Source organism: Protopterus annectens, chromosome 7.part1 (genome assembly GCF_019279795.1).
Source record: "Protopterus annectens isolate FY-2018-M chromosome 7.part1, PAN1.0, whole genome shotgun sequence".
NCBI classification, from domain to species: domain Eukaryota; kingdom Metazoa; phylum Chordata; order Ceratodontiformes; family Protopteridae; genus Protopterus; species Protopterus annectens.
In genome coordinates, this window is record NC_056740.1 from 524,112,205 (window position 1) to 524,135,655 (window position 23,451).

Consider the following 23,451-nt stretch of genomic DNA (forward strand, 5'->3'; position numbering starts at 1 on the left):
TCATACCTGCCTGCGACATGTATTCAAAGATGCATGCAGTCCAGAGAGATACTTCTGAGGTCATTCACACTCACGGACTACAACAGAGTCATGCTGGTACTTCTAGTTGAGTGTCCTGATTGCCTGCATGATCTGTTGAACTCTGGCCCCTGACAGGCAACTGACTGTAACCCTCTCATTATCTAACCTGGTGGTGGTGGTGGTGGTGGTGGTGGTGGGGCCATTCATGTGTCTCAGAATGGAGTCTCCTATAACCAAGATGTATGAATGTATGGTGTTTCACCTTAGGGGCTTTCTTATGGATGCACTGTGATGTGTATTTTTATATGCAGTGGTTGGTGTTGACTTGGCTTTGTTTGCATGTGGTTTCTGCAGGCAGTGTATGTGAGGCCTCTGAGGTTTTGGTAATTTATTGTGAGTACCTCCCGCATATATGGGTTTGTGTGTCAAGACCTTATTTATTGAGGGAAATTATGTGCATGTGCTGACAATCTGTTTGTCATTTCATTTATCAGTATGGGAGAATTGTGTCTCAATTTTTATAGTGTAACTACATCACACACATACTATGTTTGTTTCAGGATTAAGTGGTTGCCAGTATACATGAGACAATTGCTGCACTGCCTCAGGATGCCCCTTGTCCCCCAGGTTGGCCACAGAGATCACAGTAAATTGCCTATCTATGGTTTCAGTTCTTTTTACTATGGGTTTAACCAGTGGAAGACTGGGATGATAGCACACAGACACAGAATGGATGCTATAGTCAGTGTGAACTGCAGCTATCCAACAAGGTGATGCTGCTCTGCTCGCAACACAGATGATCTTAGAGCAGCAGGGGGACTGGAAGAGGTAGCAGAGATAGTTATTCTAAATGAAACTTTAACTTGAAAGTATTTGATCTATACAGGGCACTGCTAACTGCTGCTGCTCAGACAGCAGCTTAGCACAAACAATGGGCTTATACAGAATCAGAGAAACAAGTTTTACAAAAGCTAGGCCTACAGACCAGTCTGGAAAACAAACAATAAGCTTTTAGCCACCAGCCCTCAACTCATACAGGTTTGCTGCAGCAGACTTCTACCACAACAGTGCATTCAGGAAACACTCAATGTAAAATGCTGGTTGTAGAGCTCAAGAGCAAGGAAACCACACAATCTAGATACTACACACTCCTGTAAACCTAGCAGACACAACGTAATTAAAAGTACTACAGCAGTAGAGGAAACGGTTCAGTTTTGAAACTCTACTAAAGTGCGCCAAATGGAACAAATACAGGACTCTTATGAAATACAGTAAAACTATAGAGTAAAAATAATCACCATAAATCCAAAAAGACTGAAGATTGATGCAGGTGAAACAACCTGCAGATTGCTGGAACAACAAAGAAAGTTGAGAGAGCTAAATGTCTGGAGTTCACTCAGGTCAGGGATACAGGTTGCCCTATCAGACACTGAATGTACTTCACAGTGTATTTCTCCTGGCAGTAGGGTGTGGAAAAGGCTCCCAAACAATATTTGATAGTTTTCTCTTTTACAACCTTAAACAGACTTTTACTGAGATTATGGACAGGGTAATTACTTGTCAAAACTCAAGACTGTTGTCCAACAACGACTTTTCAGTGAAAACTCATAGCAAGTGCACTCTGCCAGATTAATCATCTTAGATCTGAGTGCTGTTCTAAAAGTAACACTGAAGGGCAGTTGGCATTCTTTTTTTCTTTCCTGCAGAGACGATGGATAAAATCCAGAGATGGGATGAGACTGGACTGAATGGACAATCTAACAAAGCGGTCAGCACTAATTGATTGCAAAATTGCAGGAAGGCTGTGGTCAAAGCTACAAAGATGGCAATGAGGAGTTTTAAGTAATGGCTCAGGTGGACAAAATTAGAATTAACTGTGTAGGATTTTGTTCTTTGAGTATACCAGGTTATGAGGGGTTACATTTCATTATGGTGAGTTTTGAGTCTTGATCTCTTATACGAGCTGAAAAAAGGTAAAAGTGTTGGGGGTTCCCTGAATGTTTCAACTGATTTTTCATCTCTGGCAAAGGTTCAACAAAGGGGACTTGGGTGGGTGGGGGGAGTGATTGTAAATATACTATGACAGCTTTGCTGCACTCATATAAGATTTCCCAGTTAATTTCTTTTTCTTGTGGGCACCCTGCAGGTTGTGAGCATGGTTTTTGATGGTCTTCATCCTAAAACAGAGGCTTCTACCTCCTCCATGGAAGCTACTGGTCATAGAGATGCGGGCGCAGAGTACTTTGGGCTGAATGACTATAAGTTTTAGACTCGGGTTGTATTACTGTACTGGTTTAGTTTTGTTTTGCAGCTTTTTGTTGTATATGCACACATTACCAGCAAGTTAAGAGGACACTTGAAAGTGTGGAAATTCTGTCTCATCTGTTGGGGGGGGGGGAGAATGACTCTGACATCTTAAATAAGGTAAGTCTCTTGTATATGGCATGTACACTGGTTTCTTGGAAAGTAAATGGAGTGATGACCCCTGTAAAAAGAGGTAAAGTAAGTGTTTTTAATAACCTAGCCCTGAGCATAACTTTCTTGCAAGAGACACACTTAAATGAAAAGGAATCTATGCCTTTCTGGTTTACCTGTTATATGATGTGTTCCATTTACTGTGAGGGAAGGTGCAGAGGGGTACTCACATTGGTTCAGAGAGGAACTTGTTTTCAGAAAATAAAGACGAAATCACATAAGTGGGATAGCTTTACTTTTCTTAATTATTTTGTATGGAAAGATATAAATGTTGGTTAATCACTATTTTCTGTCAGGTACAGCTAAAGGGGAACTGTTCTTTTTATTGAGGGAGGTGGTTAGTTTTGGGAATGGGGTAATAATTTGGGGGGGGGGTTGGAATATGTTATTTTCTAGATCTGAGGCTCAGGCATGACCTGGGTCAATCTCCCTCCTTCTGGTAGGGAGGCCTAAGAGCAAAAAGGTATTTAGACTACATGGGTATAACAGATGTCTTCACTATACTACAACAGAAGGAAGGGAGAAGTCCTTTGGCTTTCACATGTTGCTCCCATGTTATTTATTTATTTTATTTATTTTACATTTGTTGACCGGGCTAGTCCAGCTGGATATATGTCCATTTTCAGTAGAGGCCCGGGGAGAAAAGCTCCGCTTTTAAACTAGATAAAATCAAGACAATACAAAAAAGGATACATGTAATATGTAAAGTAAATAAAAATTTCTCCATCAGCTTAGGTTATATAGAAACTAAAAATAAACAGAATGTGAGAAGTAGGTTAATAAGGTAGAATGCAGTATTTTGACCAAGAGAAAGGGATAGATCATTCAATGTTTGTATATAGGGTAAGAATGTGTCTTTAAAAATGCTATAAAAAGGTTATGAAAGGTCAATAAAAAGGTAATGTCAGGTGTAAAACACAGGGTAGGTGGTGAAATTTTAGAGGACAGGGAAGTAGGAGAAAAAATCTGGAGGGTAAGTACAAGTGGAAGTAATTAAAGTCAAAGTGGAAGAAATAGAAAGGTTTATGTATGTGGTGGGAAGATAAGAGTTCACAGAGGAATGAATAAGTAGTAAGGAGCATGCCCAGTGATAGCATGTTGGGAATAAGATACTAGGAAGGGGAAGAGCGAGGAATTGCTGTTATACTTCAAAGTGGGTAAGGAGGAGAGATGTAGAAAAGGTAATGGTGGGGGGGTTAGTCTGGGTTAGTACAAGGACAAAGCCATTGTGATTTTAAGTGAATTCTTAGTTGATTTTTAAAGAGAGGTAATGATGAAAGAGATGTAAGATTAGTGGGAAGTATGTTCCAAACCTTCCCCACAGAATTAGAGAAAAGAGAATCACCTGCCTTGTTGTGGGATTTCAGGGAGGTAACCAGTAGTTTATTTGCTGAGCGAAGGTTAGAAAGGTTTGTGTAGGGGGAGATAAGGCTACTGAGAATAGGAGTCTTACTAGGTTGATATAGTATTTTAGGAGTAATGGAGAGTTGTTGAAATTTTAGCTGGTTATTTAGTTCCAGCCATCCTAGAAGTTTTAGGTTTAGACAGTGATGTGTTCTAAATGAGGACCCAGTAGCAAACCTGGCAATATTGTTATACGAAGTAGACAGTTTGTTTAGGTTGCTTTTGGAAAGATTCGTATAAACTGGCGAGGCATAGAAGAGGGTGGAGATCAGATGGGTCTGGGCAATAGTAGTTCTGGCTTCTGGTGTAAGAAAAGGTTTTATTCTATATAAGGATCCAAGTTTTCTGTTTACAGTTTTGATGGTGGCATTAATATGAGCATCAAAGTTGAGGTTGTGGTCAATCAATACACCTAAGAGTTTTGTAGTTGGGTCAGGAGCTATGATTGTACCATCAATGGAGGTAATAGAGAAATCTAGTGGGGTGGATTTGTTAGTTGGAGTAAATAATAATAGCTTGTTTTTTTTGGCATTAAGGAGGAGATGATGTTGTTGGAACCAGTTTTCAACATGGTTGAATACTGATTGGGTGGTGGCCTGGAGTTCAGATAAGGTTGTTGCTTTACAAATCAAAGTGGAGTCGTCTGCGTATTATATGCAGGTAGGAAGAGGTAGATTAGTAGAAAGGTCGTTAATGAATATGGAGAATAGTAGAGGTCCCAGGATAGATCCCTGTGGGACTCCAAGGGTAACAGGGAGATGCTTGGATAGATTATTATCCCAAAGAACAGCTTGCTGTCTATTGTGCATATAGGACTTGAACCACTGTAATGCCTGTGTGTCAAGTGAGAATGAGGTGAGTGTATTGAGTAATAATTGATGGTTGACCATATCAAAAGCTTTTGAGAGATCAATGAATAGCGCAGAGGAGAGCATGTTATTGTTACAATGTTTATTAATACAGTCTGTAAAGGATAGGAGAGCAGTAGTGGTACTGTGGAATGGTCTAAAACCATGTTGACAGTCAGCTAGGAGGTTATATTGGAGAATGTGGTCAAGAATTTATTGGTGGATACATTTTCCATAATTTTGGCTAATGGTGATAGTAGGGCTATGGGCCGGAAGTTTAGAGAGTTCAGCTGAGTTCCCTCCTTTATGAAGTGGGATTATATGAGAGATTTTCCATAGTGAAGGAGTAGAGCCTTCAGTTATGGTTCTATTAATAAGAATAGAGATGGGGCAGGCAAGAGCTTTAGCAGCAGTTTGAAGGTATTCAGGTGGTAGGAGATCGGCTGAGGGGGTACAGGGTTTGAGCTTATGAAGCAGAGTATAGAGGACGGCTGTGGGAATAGGTTTTAAGTAAAAGGTAGGTGGTAAGGTAGTGGGGGAGGGTGACTGGGTAGGGCTGAGAGGTGGTAGGGAGTTTGCTAGAGATTGGATAGTTTCAGTAAAAAAGCTGTTAAAAGTATTAGCAATCTCATTTGGAGAGTTCTGGGAGAGACCAGATGGGGTTGGTGTTTTAGAGAGTCCTGGATATAAGAGTTTATTTATGCCTGACCAGAAGCTTTTGGGATGACTATGGTGATTTTGTTGGGAGTCTGAAGAAATAATGTTTTTTTATCCTGAAGTATAGATTTTTTGGTTGCATTTCTTAGTTGTCTAAAGTGTTGCTGATCAACTGGGTCTTTGGTGTTTCTCCATTTGGACCAGATTTTGTTTCTTTGTAGGATTTGTTGTCTGGTGTCTTTAGTGAGCCATGGGGCTGCTTTGCATCTAGTTCTTATGGAGCGTGAGGGGGCATGGAATTCTAAAATTTGTAGGAATGTGGAGTTAAAATGGGATACTGCTTTGTCAATTGGCAGGTGCCTTAAGGGTGACCAGTCACAGGCTTGAAGCTCAGTTTGAAAATTGACTGGATTAAATTTTTTTTGTTGCGGGTGATTTTAAAGGTAGGTTGATTTGGAATATGGGATTTTTGTCTGCATAGGTAGGTTAGTGAGTGGTCACTAATATCATCAGGAAGGACACTTACTTTGTAAGAGAGAGAGTGGCAGTTTAAGATCCAGTCTAATACACTTTCTTTTCCTGTGGGTTTATGGATCCTAGTGGGGGTGGTAATAGTCTGAGAGAAACCATAGAGGTTTATATGGGTTGTGGGTTCTAAAGTGGTACAGGAGTTCCAGTCTATATTAAAATCACTGAGTACTATGGTTTCTTGAGGGAAGGATGTAGAAAGCCAGCAGAGGATACTTTCTATGATGCTAATGTTTCTGCCTGGGGGTAGGTAGGAGCATATTATATTAATAGATTTAGTATTATTGAGCTGGAGTTTGGCAATAAGAATTTCCACATTGGTTTCTAGAAGGGGTTGTACCTGTATGGATGAGACCTGTAAATCAGATTTGTGCAGTATTGCTACCCCACCACCCTTTTTGGTAGTTCGATCTAACCACAGGATGTTATATCCAGGTGGGAGTATTTCATTGTCTTTTGTAACGGGTTTACGCCAGGTTTCAGTTAAGCATAGGATATCAAAAGAGTGAGTATCTAGTAGAGCGTGCAGTTAGCTTACTTTATTGTTAACACTTCTTATATTGAGATGAGCTATAAGTAGTGAATTACTGGGAGTGAAAGGGGGGTGAGAGTTGTGTTATGGTGTTGTTATAGGGTCCTGGGTTGGGATCAATGTCCCCATGAAGGAGTGGATATTTGTGAGGACTATATGGATGTTTCAGTGGTTTTAGTGTAGTTAAGTTGTGCTTTCCTAAAATGTGTAAATGTAAAATGAGCTACTCTGTGGTATTTAGGTGATAGATAGGATGAGGAGGATGTTATGTTAGAATGGCTACGGATTTCAAGATTTATTATTAATGTTTGTTTAAGGGATTGGTGAGAAGATGAGAATTGTAGGTTTTCGTAGTAAGTGAGAGTATAGGGAATAGAGAGGATAGATAGTAGTAAAAGGAGGAGTGGCAGTTTTATGTAAATGAGTGTATAAGTAAAGGTCATGGTGAAGGAGGTGATAAATTATAGTAGGAAATTAGGAGGTTGGAATTAATGAGGGTGTGGACTAAATGGGTGTGAAAGAGGTATTGGAGGGAGATTATTAGTATGTGAGTGGTTGTATAAGTGGTAGGTTTGTACAGAGTGGTGAAAGATGATTTGATAGGAATGGCAGGAGTGGCTTGGTAAGTATAAAGGTAGGACCCTGGGGTGGGTGGGAATTGGGGGTAGGGTAGGGAGGCGTGAGCAGAGGGGCAACGGAGCGGGTTAAAGCAGGCAAGAGAGAGTCTACAGAGACAATCAGGGAGCCGCAGACTCCTGAGGTGTCACTGGGTGAGTAGAGTGTAGTAATGCAGGAGAGAGGTAGTGAGTGATAGTGGAATAAAGAGAAGAAAACAGAGTACAGCTGGATAGTGGTGAGAGGGATAGGTCCTAGTAGCAAGAGGAGTTCCAGCTCGTCAAGGGGTAAGAGCTATAAAAGTATTAAGAACAGATAGTAGGGAATGCAGAGTACAAGGTGTAACTCTAGATAGGAAATTGGTACCCCCTAGTGGGCAGAAATTACGGTGGACGAAGGTAATAGTATTAGATACAGCTAGAGAGAGGAGTTGCAGATAAATGTAGGTAAGGGGGTGAAAAGAAGCAACTTGCTATTGGGGTGTAGTGGAGAAAAATATTTGCTGCTGGTTTCCCCGCTCACTAGCTTAGATATTCTAGTTGCTAGGTAGTTCTAAATAAATATATAATGTAGTTTAATAGATAGGTCCAAGGTGGAACATACTTTCTTAGTCCTTATGGAAGCTGGGAGCACAATATATGTGCATGGGCAACAGGTTTCCTTGGCTGGACGTTGGGATGGTTGTAACAAAAAAGCAGGGAGGGGTCTTGAAAGATCAAGCAGGTCCCTTAGTATGGGAAAGAAGGTAGAGAGTTTCTTAGTCCTTATGGAAGCTGGGAGCACAATATATGTGCATGGGCAACAGGTTTCCTTGGCTGGACGTTGGGATGGTTGTAATAAAAAAGCAGGGAGGGGTCTTGAAAGATCAAGCAGGTCCCTTAGTATGGGAAAGAAGGTACAGAGTTTCTTAGTCCTTATGGAAGCTGGGAGCACAATATATGTGCATGAGCAACAGGTTTCCTTGGCTGGACGTTAGGATGGTTGTAACAAAAAAGCAGGGAGGGGTCTTGAAAGATCAAGCAGGTCCCTTAGTATGGGAAATAAGGTAGAGAGTTTCTTAGTCCTTATGGAAGCTGGGAGCACAATATATGTGCATGGGCAACAGGTTTCCTTGGCTGGACGTTGGGATGGTTGTAACAAAAAAGCAGGGAGGGTCTTGAAAGATCAAGCAGGTCCCTTAGTATGGGAAAGAAGGTAGAGAGTTTCTTAGTCCTTATGGAAGCTGGGAGCACAATATATGTGCATGGGCAACAGGTTTCCTTGGCTGGACGTTAGGATGGTTGTAACAAAAAAGCAGGGAGGGGTCTTGAAAGATCAAGCAGGTCCCTTAGTATGGGAAAGAAGGTAGAGAGTTTCTTAGTCCTTATGGAAGCTGGGAGCACAATATATGTGCATGGGCAACAGGTTTCCTTGGCTGGACGTTGGGATGGTTGTAACAAAAAAGCAGGGAGGGGTCTTGAAAGATCAAGCAGGTCCCTTAGTATGGGAAAGAAGGTAGAGAGTCTCTTAGTCCTTATGTAAGCTGGGAGCATAATATATGTGCATGGGCAACAGGTTTCCTTGGCTGGACGTTGGGATGGTTGTAACAAAAAAGCAGGGAGGGGTCTTGAAAGATCAAGCAGGTCCCTTAGTATGGGAAAGAAGGTAGAGAGAAAAGCTCTAACCCTCTGCGACCAAGGACACACAGCAGCCAAGGCAGTTACAGGAGAATAAAGCTCTACAAAGGGATAAGGAAATGATCAAAAAGGAGCACAGTTATTAGTCTGAATCCCCAGAAATTCTCCTTATTGAGCTTTTGGATCACAGATCTATCATGATGAGTTGGAGATGCGAGTCTGGGATTTGTTCTAATTGGAAAGATAATCATTTCTTGTATAAAGGCATAGGCCTTTCTTTTCCCCTCTCCGAGCTATACACTAAAGCAGCTAGACTGCAGTTACTGTATGGGTTATTTGATTCATCTTCCTCAGCAGAGAGGTGTTCCATGCTTGAAAAATGGCTTTTGATAGGAAACTTTTAGTTAAGTCTCGTGGCAGAAGCAGATCTACAAGTGCTGAATCACCTGAATTTGTAAAGCTGTTTCAGTGGAGTTTTGAACTTACTAATACTAGGACCTGGGTAGAAGATCTCTGCCCTGAAAGGTTAACAAGATGTTGGGGTCCATACTACTAGGCTATTATTTTGGGATCAGCTAAGAACTGGAAGTAACAATATTACATATCTTGAGGCTAGACAGGAGTTGGGGATCGTTAATCTGCTGGAGCAATTTTATGTAATAATTCTGAAACAGGTTACACAAAGGGAGATGTGAGAATCTAAGAGAACACTGGCCATTATGGGTTCAATGGCGGTAAGAAGCAGGGAAGAACAAGAAATAAAAAATGGCTGTATCTCTAGATGCTACAAATTATTAATGACATGTCCTGGGAGACAAACCTAGTAGTTTCTATTCCTCCAGGTTATCTGGACAAAAGTGTTGCTGAAATCAGTTTATGCCACAAAATCCAGGAGTTTTCACTTTTTTGGATGGCAATGTTGGTTTAAATACTTTTATACACTAGGCAGGTCCTCCTGGATTTCAGAATGTCCCCGTTATGTTAGGAGATGTGGTATTCGTACAGATAGTTTAGGGACTGGAATAATATTTTTTGGCAAGGTCCTAGTTTACTTCAATTTGGGGATGAACTTCGGTATCTATGTAATAAGTTGCATCCAACAATAAAACAAATCTTACCAGCCCTTCTCTTGGGTTACAGGTCAATGGAGCAGCTGTATTCTAAAGAACACTCATCTACTGCATACCCACATCCTAGCTGGTAAGAAAGCTATTGTGCAGGCATGGAAGATGGCTACCCCACCTGATAAAATTCAGATCATTAGTATTATGGACGAGTTAAGATCTTGTGAAGTAATGTCTTCATCTTGTAAGGCTCAGGTTTTAGCCTATATTAAATGGAAACATTAGGATGAATTATTTAGAACTACCCCAGAGAGGTAAAATGGTTTGTTTTGATACAAAATAAGGGCTGCTCTGCTATGGTAAGATTTTTAAGAAAAAATAAAAATTTATCAAATTTAAATGTTTTTTAATTTGATGCTAGTGAGATAAATCGTTGGGATACTTCTTTTTTGTTATGATTTATCCTCCTTTTGTTTAATGTGAATGCTAAGGACTGTATACCATTAACTATTTTGCATGTGGTTGCAATAAATTTTTATACAAAAAATGACAATCTACAGTCCAGAAAAAAGCAGTACAAATAAGAAGTACAGCACTTACCTAGAGATCTTTCTGCACCTTCTGAAGGTGGCAAACGGGATCTGAGCAGGTCAGGGGACCATGGCATTATGGGAAGGGAACATTTTGAAAGGCTTGAGGCTAGAGAACTGAATTTGCCAGATCGGATGTGAGCATAGGCTTGAGGACCCATATTTCAAATTGGAAAGACTGGATGAATCGGATCTTTTAAATTACTATTCTTAGAGTCTCCCTCACCCAGTTTGTTGCTGCCAAACTAGCCACAAGAACCCCAAAAAAGTCATTAAGGTCTCACTTATTAGGCCTTCATTCAACTTTGCAACTGGTGAAAGAGCTGACACCAAAATAGCCTTTGTCACCTTTCCTCTAGAAGTCAAACTACGGGACATATCCCACAGTTAGGAACAAAGTAAGTACATATTTGAAATACATAAGGTTTAACTGCTTCCAAAAGACTGGATAAGCTAATATAGATCAAAGAAGAACCATATCAGTAGGCGTTTCACTTATGTTTAAAGTCTTGTGGTATGCAGTTAACTGTACTGTAAACAGACTATATAGACACTGCAAATACACGTTTACCTTTGCGAACAAAGCATCTCCATTACTACTGCAAACAACATTAACTGTTTTACATAACCTTTAAGTATTTCAAACACTATGGCATCAGCAGGTAACAGCTATGTATATATATGTTCTGTAAATATTTAGCATATACATCGACAACCTGTCTTTGCCTTCCTGGCTCCAGTCATAGCTGAAAAGGGTCCCTGGACCACTCCATCCACCTAGTTAATAAACAATCAAACAAAATAGGCTATTTTCTGATGATTTGCAGAAAATACCCAGTGAAGACTGAGTGGCACTGAAATGCAGGTCACAGAAATAAATAACCTGATATCAAGAAAATAATCACAACACATGCATACGTTTCCTCATAAAATTGCTTCACCAATGTCAATGTGCACACCCCTTCATAATGCAGACATGACACACAGGTAGTGGAAACAGCTAAGTAAAACAGCAGACAAACTTTTCTGTTGACTGTAATACCTGAAATAACGACAGTTCTTAATCTTATGAAATGAACCACATCATTTCTGCATCATTCTTAAGCAAAATTATGTTCATAAAAACAAAAGTCATAGCATATAGCATAAAATGGGAGAAAATAAATGCAAGACTGAACTTAAACTAGACACTAAACAAGTGACCATTTTCTTTAGATAAACTGTTGCATCTGTACATACATGCAAACTAATAAATGATACAACTTTGTCACACACTTTAAGAGATGGAAAGAATAAATGCCTGGGATAAAAATTAGCAACCAGATATAAGAAACTTACCATAAAAATGCCCGAATCCCATGCTGATTGCAACCACCAGGGCAATTAAAATGCACTTGTTCAGAGTGCTACTAAATTGACCCTGCTGTTGTCGCTGTTGCTGTACTTCATGTTCACCATCTGGTCTCACCTCTGTTTCAGTGCTAGACTCTACACTACTCCTAAGTCGTCTCTTTCTTACTGAAGAACATGGCTTGTCAGTACTCTCATCGCTGCTCGATTCATCTGCGCTGATCTCAGATGTGAATGCTACAAAAAAAGCAGAAAATAAATGAGCCTGATTTTTTTTTAAACAAGGGTACTGTTACAATATTATAATAACAAAGCAGATACATGAAGCAGTCTTTTACAAACTGATCAAAGGAATAGCTTTCCAAAAAGCAAGCATTCAAAAACCCATACTGCATACTTTAACATGCAGCTATGCAAACAAATAAAAAAAAAAAAAAACATCAATGCTATTTTTGAGCAATGTGCATTCTTGTGCAAAACTCGTTAATTCTATAAATTACCAGGAGCAGGATTCATAGAAAAAGGTCATCAGCACTGTGCAGAAGGGCATCACTGCATCAACAGCTCAATAAAGGACAGCAGAGGTAAGCTCCAGAAGGTGGGTAGGCAGGGACATCATTAACAGTAACCAGCAGAAAGATGGCCAGAGTTGTGCACCAAAACAGAGGCCTCAACCTGCTAAGAGGCCATGTGGAACACAGACCATAACAATGTGCAACAAACAGTCAAAATGTGGAACACCTTACTTTTGCACTGGGCAAAAAGCATACCTTGACCATGGCCATGGTCTTTCAACCACGACACACACACACACACTCAACACACACACTCGCCCTTGTTATACCTCTCAACTGCCCAGAATTTTGTAGAATGACCACATTTTTCCCTCATATTTTTGGTCTGTTTCTCATACATGTAGTTTTCTGGCAAATCGCAGAGGAATGAAATAATAACATAATGACAGAAATTTGACTTTCAGACATCATATCCCTTGGAAAATGTGTGGTAAGACAAAGCCCCCTTTATTCTAGCAACTTTCTAAGTTTATAAGAGCAATATTTAAAATTATCTCCTTTTTTGGGCCTTTGTCTCCCCCATTAATTAAGGCTATGTCCATATTTATTGTGCTAAGAGGTTGAGAGCTATGACACACACACACATTCACCGTTGCATTGTCATACCTCTCAACTGCCCAAATATTTGAAGAATGCCCAAATTTTTGCCTCATATTTTTGGGCTGTTCCTCATAAAATATGTAGTTATCTGGCAAATCACTGGGGATGAAACAGGATAATGACAAAAATTTGAGTTTCAGAATCATATCACTCAGATCATGTATAGTAACACAAAACCTGTTATTCTAGCAACTTGCTAAGCTTATAAGACCAATAACTAAAAACTGTCCCTATTTTTGTGGCTTTATCACCATATTATGTCTGGCTATTGGCTTTGTCCAGATTTCTTACCCTAGGAGGTTGAGAGGTATGCAGTGAGGGTTCTCACATTTATCGGTATTTTTCACTGCTTCTAGTCTAAGTGAATGGAATTAAGATCTGACAAGAGAGACAAAGTACAGTTGGTGTACACTTACCATAAATGTAGATGTTCGAGTGTATTCACTGTTGCAGTCATCACACTTGGGTTATCTGCCTGCAGGTAGCCCTCAGTCGGCCAGAATACCAGAGACTTAGTATTTCTGTGTCACATGCTGCTGCGTCTTCCATGACGTCACGGGTATAAAAACAGGCAGCCGACGCCATTACATCAGTTTTTCTTGCCGCAAATGTCAGGAGCCCCCAAATAGGGAGCTAGTATATGGTGGGGAAAACACCACCAGTAAAAAGTAAATACCAGTACCAGTAGGAATAGCCATAGAGAGGAAAGATACAGAGATAGAGAAAACCAGGGGGCTGGAGGGAGGGAAACCAGGACTGCAACAGTGAATACACTCGAACATCTACATTTATGGTAAGTGTACACAGCTGTACTATGTTTCTTCATGTTTTACTGTTGCAGTCATCACACGTGGGTTGATTCCCAAAGCTGAGGAAGGGTGGAGGCAGTCAAGAAGAGTTACGGCTGGCTAGTAGGCCTTGCAAGACTGCTGTAGCAAATCCTGCCCTGGATTTGGAAAACACAGCCAGGTGGTAATGCTTGGTGAAGGTGTGTACAGAACTCCAGGTAGAAGCTTCCAGGATGTCCCTTGTAGGGACTCCCCTGAGAAATGCTGTAGAGGTAGATGTAGCTCTAGTGGAATGTGTTCTGACCCCCTGAGGGGTTGGTTTTCCATGGTGCTTGTAGCAGAAATGGATGCAGTGTGCTATCCATTTGTAAATGGTTTGCTTTCAAATGGCCTTGCCCTCTGCCCCTGTTGCAAAGCTGACTAGCAGCTGGTCAGATTTTCTGAAAGGCTTAGTCCTATCAAGGTAGAACCTGAGCTGTTGGTGCACATCCAAAGAGTGCAGGATCCTTTCCCCTTTATTTTGAGGATTAGGGAAGAAGGTTGGCAAATGGATGGATTGGTTGAGAGCCACACTGGACACCACTTTAGGCATAAAGGAAGGGTTAAGTCCTGAGGGAAACCCTGTCAGCATGGAAAATAATGAATGGTTCCAAAGCTATCAGTGCTTGTAACTCAGACACTCTTCTAGCTGAAGTGATGGCTAGAAGCAAGGCTGTTTTCAGAGAGAGGAATTTTAACTCTGCTGAAGCAGCAGGTTCAAAAGGGGGAAATGTGAGCTTTTCCAGAGCAAAGTTAAGGTCCCAAGCGGGGGTGGGTGCTCTCCTTGGTGGCCTTAAGTTGTTTGCCCTCTCAGGAACTGTTTGATGAGAGGGTGAGAGAATAGAGGTGGCTCAGTATTGTAATGAGCCGAAATGGCAGAGGCATGGTTCTTAATAGTGGAGAAGGATAGGCCTCCATGTAGTAGTTCTGCTAGGTAATCCAGGATTAGAGGTAAGGAGGGCAGTGCTGTGTCCTTTCCTTTAGACCGAGTCCAAGAACAATACCTTTTCCACTTTTCAACATAGGATTTCCTAATACTGGGCCTTCTGGCTTTCAAGGATGACATCCAGCACTTGCTTGCTTAGGGTTGCCGGTGAGGTATTTAAGGAATAAGCCAGGATGCAAGATTTAGGGGTTGCAATTGTGGATGCAAAATCTGTCCCTCCTGCTGAGAAAGCAGATTTGGGGTCTGGTGTAGGTGCCAGGGTGGCACTGTTGTCAGGCTGCACAGGAGTGGGTACCAGTGCTGGCGTGACTAGACCGGGGCAACCAGAATTGTCCTTGGCCTGTCTTGTTTTAGCTTGAGTAATACTCTTGAGATAAGGGACTTATGAGGAAAGGCATAGATTGAGAGGTTTTCCCATAGAAAGGATAGGGCATCCACCTTCCAGGCCCTGCTGTGAGGGTTCCTGGTGCAGAATTTGCTTAACTGGTGGTTGTCGGGGGAGGCAATGAGATCCACCTCTGGGGTCACCCATTTCTGGATCAAAAGGTTGAAGGTGCTGGGCTCCAATTTCCACTCGTGTGAGTCTAGGATATTTCTGCTCAAGTCATCTGCCAGTGAATTTTGTTTGCCTGGCAGGAATTGAGCTTGTAGATGAACTTGGTTGTCCAAGACCATGTTCCACATGGCCATGGCTAACCTGCAGAGTGGGTAAGAATGGGTTCCCCCTTGCTTGTTGATGTACCACATAACTGTGGTTTTGTCGGTTTTTATCAGCATTTGTCCTGGAAAGAGTAGGTACCTGAAAGCTGTCAGGCATTCTGTACAGCTAGCATCTCTTTTTGACTGATGTGCAGAAGAATTTGCCTTGGGCTCCAGTGGCCCTGAATACATTTGCCCGCCAAGTGAGCCCCCAAGCATAATCTGATGTGTCTGTGGTTAGCGTCTGGGTGGCATGGGATTGAGTAAAATGCAGTCCCTTGTTGTGGTTGCATGCTTCTGCCCACCAAAGGAACTCTGTCCTTAGACAAGGTATAACAGGAATGACTGTTTCCAGGTCCTGAGAATGTTGGCACCAAAGACTTTTTAAGTATCACTGAAGTTTCCTCATATGCAGTCTTGCATATGGAATTAGCAGAATACATGAGGCCATGAACCCTAGGGCTTGCAGTATTTTTCTTGCAGATAGATGGGTCCTGGTGGCCATCTGTTTGAAGCAGTCTGTCAGAAGCAGTCATGAGGCGAAGGTTAACACTTGCACCACACATCCAGCCTCACTTAGACATACTAAACCAGCACTGGCAAAAAATACACTTAAATACACAAAATCATACTTGGAGGTTCTAAATAAAAACCTGTAAAAGCATCACAGACCTCCAAAGCAGACACCCAAAAAACCTGCACCTCCCGTCACAAACCAGACAACATATAAAACACAAAATCAGTGTGCCGCACAATTACATCCCTTAAGGCGAAATAACATACCTAACACACTAGTAATAGGCGACTCTATAGTCAGGCACACTGACGTCCCACTCACTAGGCTGGACAAGGAGAAGGTTACTGTTACAGAATCCGCCACATAACACAAGCACTCGGGTCACTCCAGAACAAGTACAAATATGACGCTGTCATTGTTCATGTTGGTGTGAATGACCCGAGACGTACCTCCCTGGATTACATGAAAAGAGACATGAAAGAGCTCTCTGATCATGTAGCACAGGCGGGTATGACCCTGACCCGGAATAGCATCCTGCCCTCGCCAAGAATGATACCGCAGTATAAAGAAAAAATGATCAATTTCAACAATTGGCTAAGATTCTGGTGTCATTCAAAGGGGATCCAGTGTCTGTCAGCCTGGGATGACATGCTCAAAAGGCCTCATTGCTTCACAAGAAACAGCTTGCACCTGTCACTCCTAGGCTTTCAAATACTGGCCAAGGCTCTTGCTGCCCCCATAGTGCCTTTTTTAAGCAAGGCTCAAAAGTAAAGTCAAACCCACCTCCATAAACAGCACAAATAAAAAAATGAGGGTTATGCTACTCAACGGCAAGAGTTTAAATCTCAAAATGCATGTGCTGGAAGCACTCCTCAGTATGGAGAACGTCGACATCTGTGCAGTAACTAAAACCTGGTTCAAGGCTCCACACAGCACCCCAGTACTACCGGGCTACAACTCATACCACACATTTTGGCCACAGAACATGGACCGAAACACAAAAGGAGGGTGTGTATCCATACATCAAGGATACCTACACCTCCAGGTTAGTGGCGCAGCATGATACCTCCGAGATCATCCATGTGCAACTAACATCAGGCAAATCTGCAATGCAAATTGTGGTCTGCTACAGATCACCCTCCATGACTCAGGACCAGCACTCCGCCTTTCTGGAGACACTAGAAAACATGAAGGTCCTACCGAACACCCTGATACTGGGCGATTTCAATTACCTTACCATTAACTGGGAAAACTACTCAAGTACAAACTCCCAGGTCCAGCGCTTCCTGGAATTTATCAACTCAAATGCCCTGGATCAGCTAGTAAACTCCCCTACCAGAGGTGAAAACATATTGGACCAGGTCATCACCAACATGGGCGACAGGTGTTCCACACCAGAGGTCAACCCATCACTGGTTAGATCAGACCATAAACTAAACACTCTGGATGTCCATACCCTACCACCACCCCCAACTAAGGAAACCACAGTAAAAAACTTTTCTAAAGCAAACTTCACCTTACTTAAGACAGAGGTGGTAAGTTTCACAGCCCCCACACTAAAGGATAACGCTGCCCAAGATGCAGAAACCTTTACAAATGCACTCTATGAGCACCTACAAGGATGCATGGATCATGCCATCCCTAGCAAAACCAAGACTCACTCCCCTAAGAGAAGGAAACCAGTCTGGTGAACCCTTGCCATAAACAGGCTATACAATAGGAGGAGGAGGAAACTAGTTCAGAAAAAAAGCAAATCCCAAGGAGAGACCTGATCAGTATCAGTAAGAAACTAAGGTCCCTCATAAAATCCTCTAAGGCTAACTTTGAAAGAAAAATAGCCAAGGATTCGAAAGATAACCACAAAGCCTTCTTTAGTTATGTCAAGAATCTAAGTGGCAACTCGCAGATATGCTCTGAGCTAGTGCAAAATAGCACAAAATATACTGAACCCACTGATATTGCCAACATCCTGGCAGATAGAATCAGTGCAAACCTCATCCCCCTCTCACCCCCAAAAGGGCCCACAACAATACCGGAAAAGTGTAGTCCAGAAATCACAAAAGCACAGGTGAAAACAGCCCTTTCAAAAGCCAAAAGCACAGTGTCAATGGGGCCAGATGGTGTCCCAGGCTGCGTCTTGCACGAACTACAGAACAAACTAACCCCCACCTAAACGCACTGTTCAACCTCAGCCTCTCTACAGGCTACGTGCCCACAGAATGGCGCACAGCAACGGTTATTCCGCTCCACAAAGGAGGGGCCACAACTGACCCTGGTAACTATCGCCCCATAAGCCTGACTAGCCTGGTCTGCAAGGCTAGAGAGCGCATCATCATGGAACTCATTAACAAAGACAATGGGAACCTCCAAACACTTGACCTGACCCAGTTCGGCTTTGTTAACTCATTACAGCAGAGTGACTTCTCCAGGCGTTTCTGCAGTTACCTCCTACTGCACCTCTAGGCATCAAATATTGCCTTATGATATTTGCATTAATAATTCCAAAACCATGCTACATACAAAGTATCAGAATGTTTTATCTTGAAGCATACATGATGGCAAGCACAATTGTATTGCTGTATCACCTCTGTCAATGACTATTTGTTAGAACTCTAAGGTGATGACTTCATTTTTAAAGGCAGAAGCCACACCCACTGGGAGTTAAAGGTACACATTCCAAAGAGCTGCACTGGAGGGAATGAGTTAAGGGCAGATCATGCCTACTAAACCGGGTTGACTTCTTCGAGACAGTCACCATGGCCATAGATGAGGGGAAGGTATTTCACACAGCCTACCTTGACCTCGCCAAGGCTTTTGACACCATTCCACACTCGGGAATTATAGAAAAACTCACCAGACTGAACATAAACCCCTACGTCACGAGATGGGTTGCCAACTGGCTTACAGACAGAACTCACACGGTAAGAATAGTGGGCTCCTGGTCCAACTCTAAACCAGTCACAAGCGGTGTCCCACAAGGCTTGTTCCTGGGACCCCTACTGTTCGGCATATACTTCTCAGAAGTACAGGCAAACACAGGAGGACTATGGCTAACTAAGTTCGCCGATGACTGCAAACTGGGAGCCATAATTGACTCACCAGCTGACACAGACATTCTCTAAAAGGGCCTTACTGAGACGGACACCTGGTGTCAAAGTCATGGTCTCAAGCTAAATGCCAAAAAATGCATAGTCATCCCATTTGGGTAAAACAAAACACCCATGAATTACCACATAGGTGGCAGCCCCCTTAATACAGAAGAGGTAATAAGAGATCTGGGGACCCAGTTAGATAGTAATCTCTCCTTTGACAATCACATTGCCAAAGTAAGTTAGGAAATCCTTCTATGTAGCCCATCTAATTACTAAAGGGTTCACATCTAGAAATAAAGAGGTTATAGTGCCCCTCTACTCGTCACTCATCAGACCCATCAGAGTACAATGCCCCATTTGGGATGTACCTCACAAGACACTTCCAACAGCTGGAAAGACCACAAAAGTACCTTAGCAAGAGGATTACTGGTCTCAAACATATGTCCTATGCAGCCCGACTGGAAAATCTCCAGCTGTACTCAGTGGCATATCGCTTACTCAGAAGTGATCTCTGCCTTACTTACAAAGCCATGTCCAACTCAGAATTGATGGACATGCTCCACCTAAAGAAATCCAAGTCATTGCGAGCCACTCGCTCGAGTGAGCTAAACCTCGTCACAACAATAAATAGAACATGCTGGAGGGATAGATTCCTGTCACAGAGACTCCCCACGCTTTGGAACAAAATTCCTAACTACATTAGGCAAAGCCCCTCACTAACACTCTTCAAGAGAAACCTTGACGAGTGGATGGGTAACAGAAAATACACCCCTGGGATCACTTCATTGGCTCTTCTTGGCAGAGGCTCAGTTAATTAATCAATGGGGCGGCGAAAGCTGACACACCCTGGCTAGGCTTATAAATGCCCTCGGGTAGATAGCCTAGTACCTACCTACGAACCTAAGACAGACCTGTTTTTCTGAAGTGAGGAATGCCATCTGGAAAGTTGTGTCCAAGCTTGCTCCCAGGAATACAATCTTATGACTGGGTACCAGTTGTGATTTCTTTTTGTTGATGGTGTACCCCAATGAAGTTAGAAGGCTTTTTACAAATGTCAGGTGCTGAAGCAAAACTCCCGACTGTCTGCCTGAATCAGGCAGTCGTCCAAGTACGGGTAAATTAAGATATTTCTCTGCCTGCAGTATGCAACGGCTGGAGCCAGGCATTTTGTGAATACCCTGGGCGCAGTAGATAAGCAAAAGGGAAGTGCAGAGAACTGATAATGCACAGACCCTGCCCTGAAACTTAGATATTTCCTGCATGACTCCCTTATGGGGATGTGCAGATAGGCTTCTTTTATGTCTAGGGTGACTAACTAGGCATCCTTGGCTAACATAGGGAGAATCTGTTGCAGGGTAAGCATCTTGAATTTTGGTACCACCAGGAAGGTGTTGAGAATTGAAAGATCCAGGATTGGGCGCCAAGAGCCCTCGTTCCTGGGTACCAGGAATAGTCTGAAGTAGATTCCTTGACCCCTCTCTTCTACTGGAACAGGCTGAATAGCTCTGACATTGAGCAGGGAAAGTACTTTGTTTTGAGCCTCTGCCCACTGGTTTGGAGGAAGGTCTGGAAACCTGCATGGGGTCGGCAGTGAATTGAAATAAAAGTTGTACCCCTGGGTTACAATGTTGAGGACCCATCGGTCCTGAGAGATGGACATCCAGTTTTTTGAATGAAGGGCAAGTTTTCCTCCTAGGGGCACAAGCAATTGGACAGGGCTGGGAAGCAGAGTTGAGAAGTCATTGCGAGCTTTTTCCATAAGGAGGTGGCTTACCACTCCCTGCTCTAGGGGTGGGGGCGCTCCATTGCTTAGATCTCTGCATACCCTGAGACTGTAGTCTGGGTGGTTTGTTTCCCCTGGGTCTTGTTTGGGAAGGCATGGAGAGGGCTGGAAAGGACCAGTGTTTTGGAGGGCAATGTCTACTGAATATAGGTGGCTGCACATGTAGGAATTCTTTAACAGTTTGCATAGATTTAGCCTTTTCTTCCATATTTTTTAAGAACAACTTCTGCTTTGGTGCCAAACAAATGGTCCTTATTTAAAGGAGTGTCTAGTAATTTAGATTTGACATGATCTGGCAAGGCCTGCTCCTTCAGCCAAGCATGTCTTCTCAGTACAGAGCCAGTAACTGCTGCTCTGCAAGATGCTTCCAAGGCATCACAGCCACACTGCAAAGTATGCTTACTAACTTGGTTTGCATACTGCATAAGCTCCTGCAATTCTTTATTTTCTGCACAATCTGGAAAAATTACCACTTTTTGTTTAATACGTTCCATAATATGTTGCTGGTATTTCAGCATGTGAAACTGGCAATTCACTGCCCTGATAGCTAGAGTTGCAGAGATATATACCTTCTTACCCCATTTGTCCAAAGCTCTGGAATCCCTGTCCGAAAGGATAGGATTTTTGGCTGTAGTAGCCTTAATACCTTTAGGTCCCTGGGAAATGATCTCTGGATCAGCAGTAGGATTCTTGAAAAGAAACTTGTGAGAATCAGGTACTCTGTAGTACCTGCCTGGTTTCCTAGGGGCCGGAGGTAAAGTGTCTGGAGTAAGACTGGATTCCATGAAAACATCATCCACAACATCCAGGACAGGGGATATAGCTAAAGGCCTGTGCTGAGGCAACTCTAAAAATTCTCTGAGCCTCTTTTTGGACTGAGGATAGTCTTGGCATTCCCAATGGAAATACTCTCAAAGAATGAAAGGTTTCACCAAAAGAGAAATCCTCTGGCAGGGAGGCAGAGGGAATGGTTTCCTCTGCATCTGAATCCTCATAGGCGGACAAGGGCATGTCTTCATAATCAGAAAGGTCAGAGTCATCAGACTCCTGGTCTGTAGAACCTGAAGGGGACTGGTGTCTTTGTCTCTTAGCTGGGGAAGCCCAGTTTCCCCTAATCAGAGTAATAAGGTCTTCAGCCATTCTAAGCATTTGTTTTTGTGGCATGGGTGTCTGAGCATCTGCTTTGGTCGGTTTTCTAGGTGTAGTGCATATTCTGGCCCTAAGAAACTCAGTAGTTTTGGTTAAAAAAGTCGTCGGTTTGATTCGAACATCGGTAAGACGAAAAGCTCCCTCAGAAGCAGGTGCCTGCACAGCGGCTCCGGACCCATCAAAGGTAGAGACATCCGCTGGCTCCATAGTCGAAGAAAAATCTCGTAGTATACCGGACTCCGAATGGGTCTCAGCAGTGACCTGCGAATCCACAGAGGTGGGCATCAGGGGCTGCAAAAGCTCCTCATTGAGTATCGGCGGACTGGCAACTAGCTTAACGGAAGCTGACGTCGGCAGTTTTGGACCTATGTGGTCTGTCTCTGTCTTTATCTTTGTGTTTTTTCGGACGATCGGTAGTTGGATGGCTTACCAAAGCCATTTCTGAATACGGAGATAGAGAGCGAAAGAAATGACAAAGTTTGAAGTGACAAAGATAGCCCAATGACGAATGGTTCAGGCATTAAACAAGGCACAAAACCGACAGCGAGGGACGTCGTGGTTACCTGCAGTATGCAATGGCTGGAGCCAGGCATTTTGTGAATACCATGGACACAGTAGACAAGCAAAAAGGAAGTGCAGAGAACTGATAATGCATAGTGGCGGGCATCAGGGGCTGCAAAAGCGCCTCACTGAGTACTGGTGGACTGGCGACTAGCTTAACGGAAGCATTGTCTCTGTCTTTATCTTTATGTTTTTTCGGAAGATCGGTAGTCGGATGGCTTACTGAACCATTTCAAAATATGGACATCGAGAGCGAAAGAATTTAGCAACAAAGATAGACTGACGACGAATGGTTCGGGCGTTAAACAAGGCGCAACACTGACAGCGAGGAATGTCGTTGTCTGGGCCTAGACAGGTGACGCAGTACGAATGAAAATCTCTGTGAGCTATTTGCTTTCCACAGGCAAGACAACTGTTAACTTTTTTCTGACATCGGTTAAAGCAGGAAAAAGGGATCCCCAACGGAGTACTTAGCTTTAGAAGACTTCAGGATTATTCAACTAAAAAATTAAAAATTCAGGTAGCGGCCAACCGGCACTTGGAAACTGCTTCTGCTTCGGGCTCCTCCTCGGCAAGAAAGACTGATATAATGGCATCGGCTGCCTGTTTTTATACCCCTGACGACCTGACGTCATGGAAGAAGCGACAGCATCCGACGCAGAAATACTACGTCTCTGGTATTTGGGCCGACTGAGGGCTACCTGCAGGCAGATAACCCAAGTGTGATGACTGCAACAGTGAAACACAAAGAACATCAGTGAATTAATCTCATCAGATGTGCCCTCACAAAAGTATTGTAATAAAAGTCAGTCTTTCCAAGAAAACAAGACTACTTATTAACTTATTAACATGTAGCAGGACTTCTTTTAGTTTTTAAACTGTAGTGGTCTTTCAAGAAACCTAACATTTCTATTCAAGCGGCTTCTTAATTTCATCCCAGACTTTATCATAACCGCTCCTCTTCAGTATAATATGCCAAAACTGCCTGCACCACACGGGATT

General features: G+C 42.7%; 1 protein-coding gene across 4 annotated transcripts in view; it reads right to left on the reverse strand.

The window, feature by feature from the left end:
• Positions 1-23,451, reverse strand: part of CCPG1 (cell cycle progression 1) — a 1,059,961-nt gene that overhangs the window by 369,604 nt on the left and 666,906 nt on the right. For all 4 annotated transcript variants that reach the window (XM_044078956.1, XM_044078958.1, XM_044078957.1 and 1 more), the window contains exon 6: positions 11,689-11,937. In XM_044078956.1, coding sequence (XP_043934891.1) covers positions 11,689-11,937 — 249 coding nt within the window. The remainder of the gene's footprint in view (positions 1-11,688; positions 11,938-23,451) is intronic.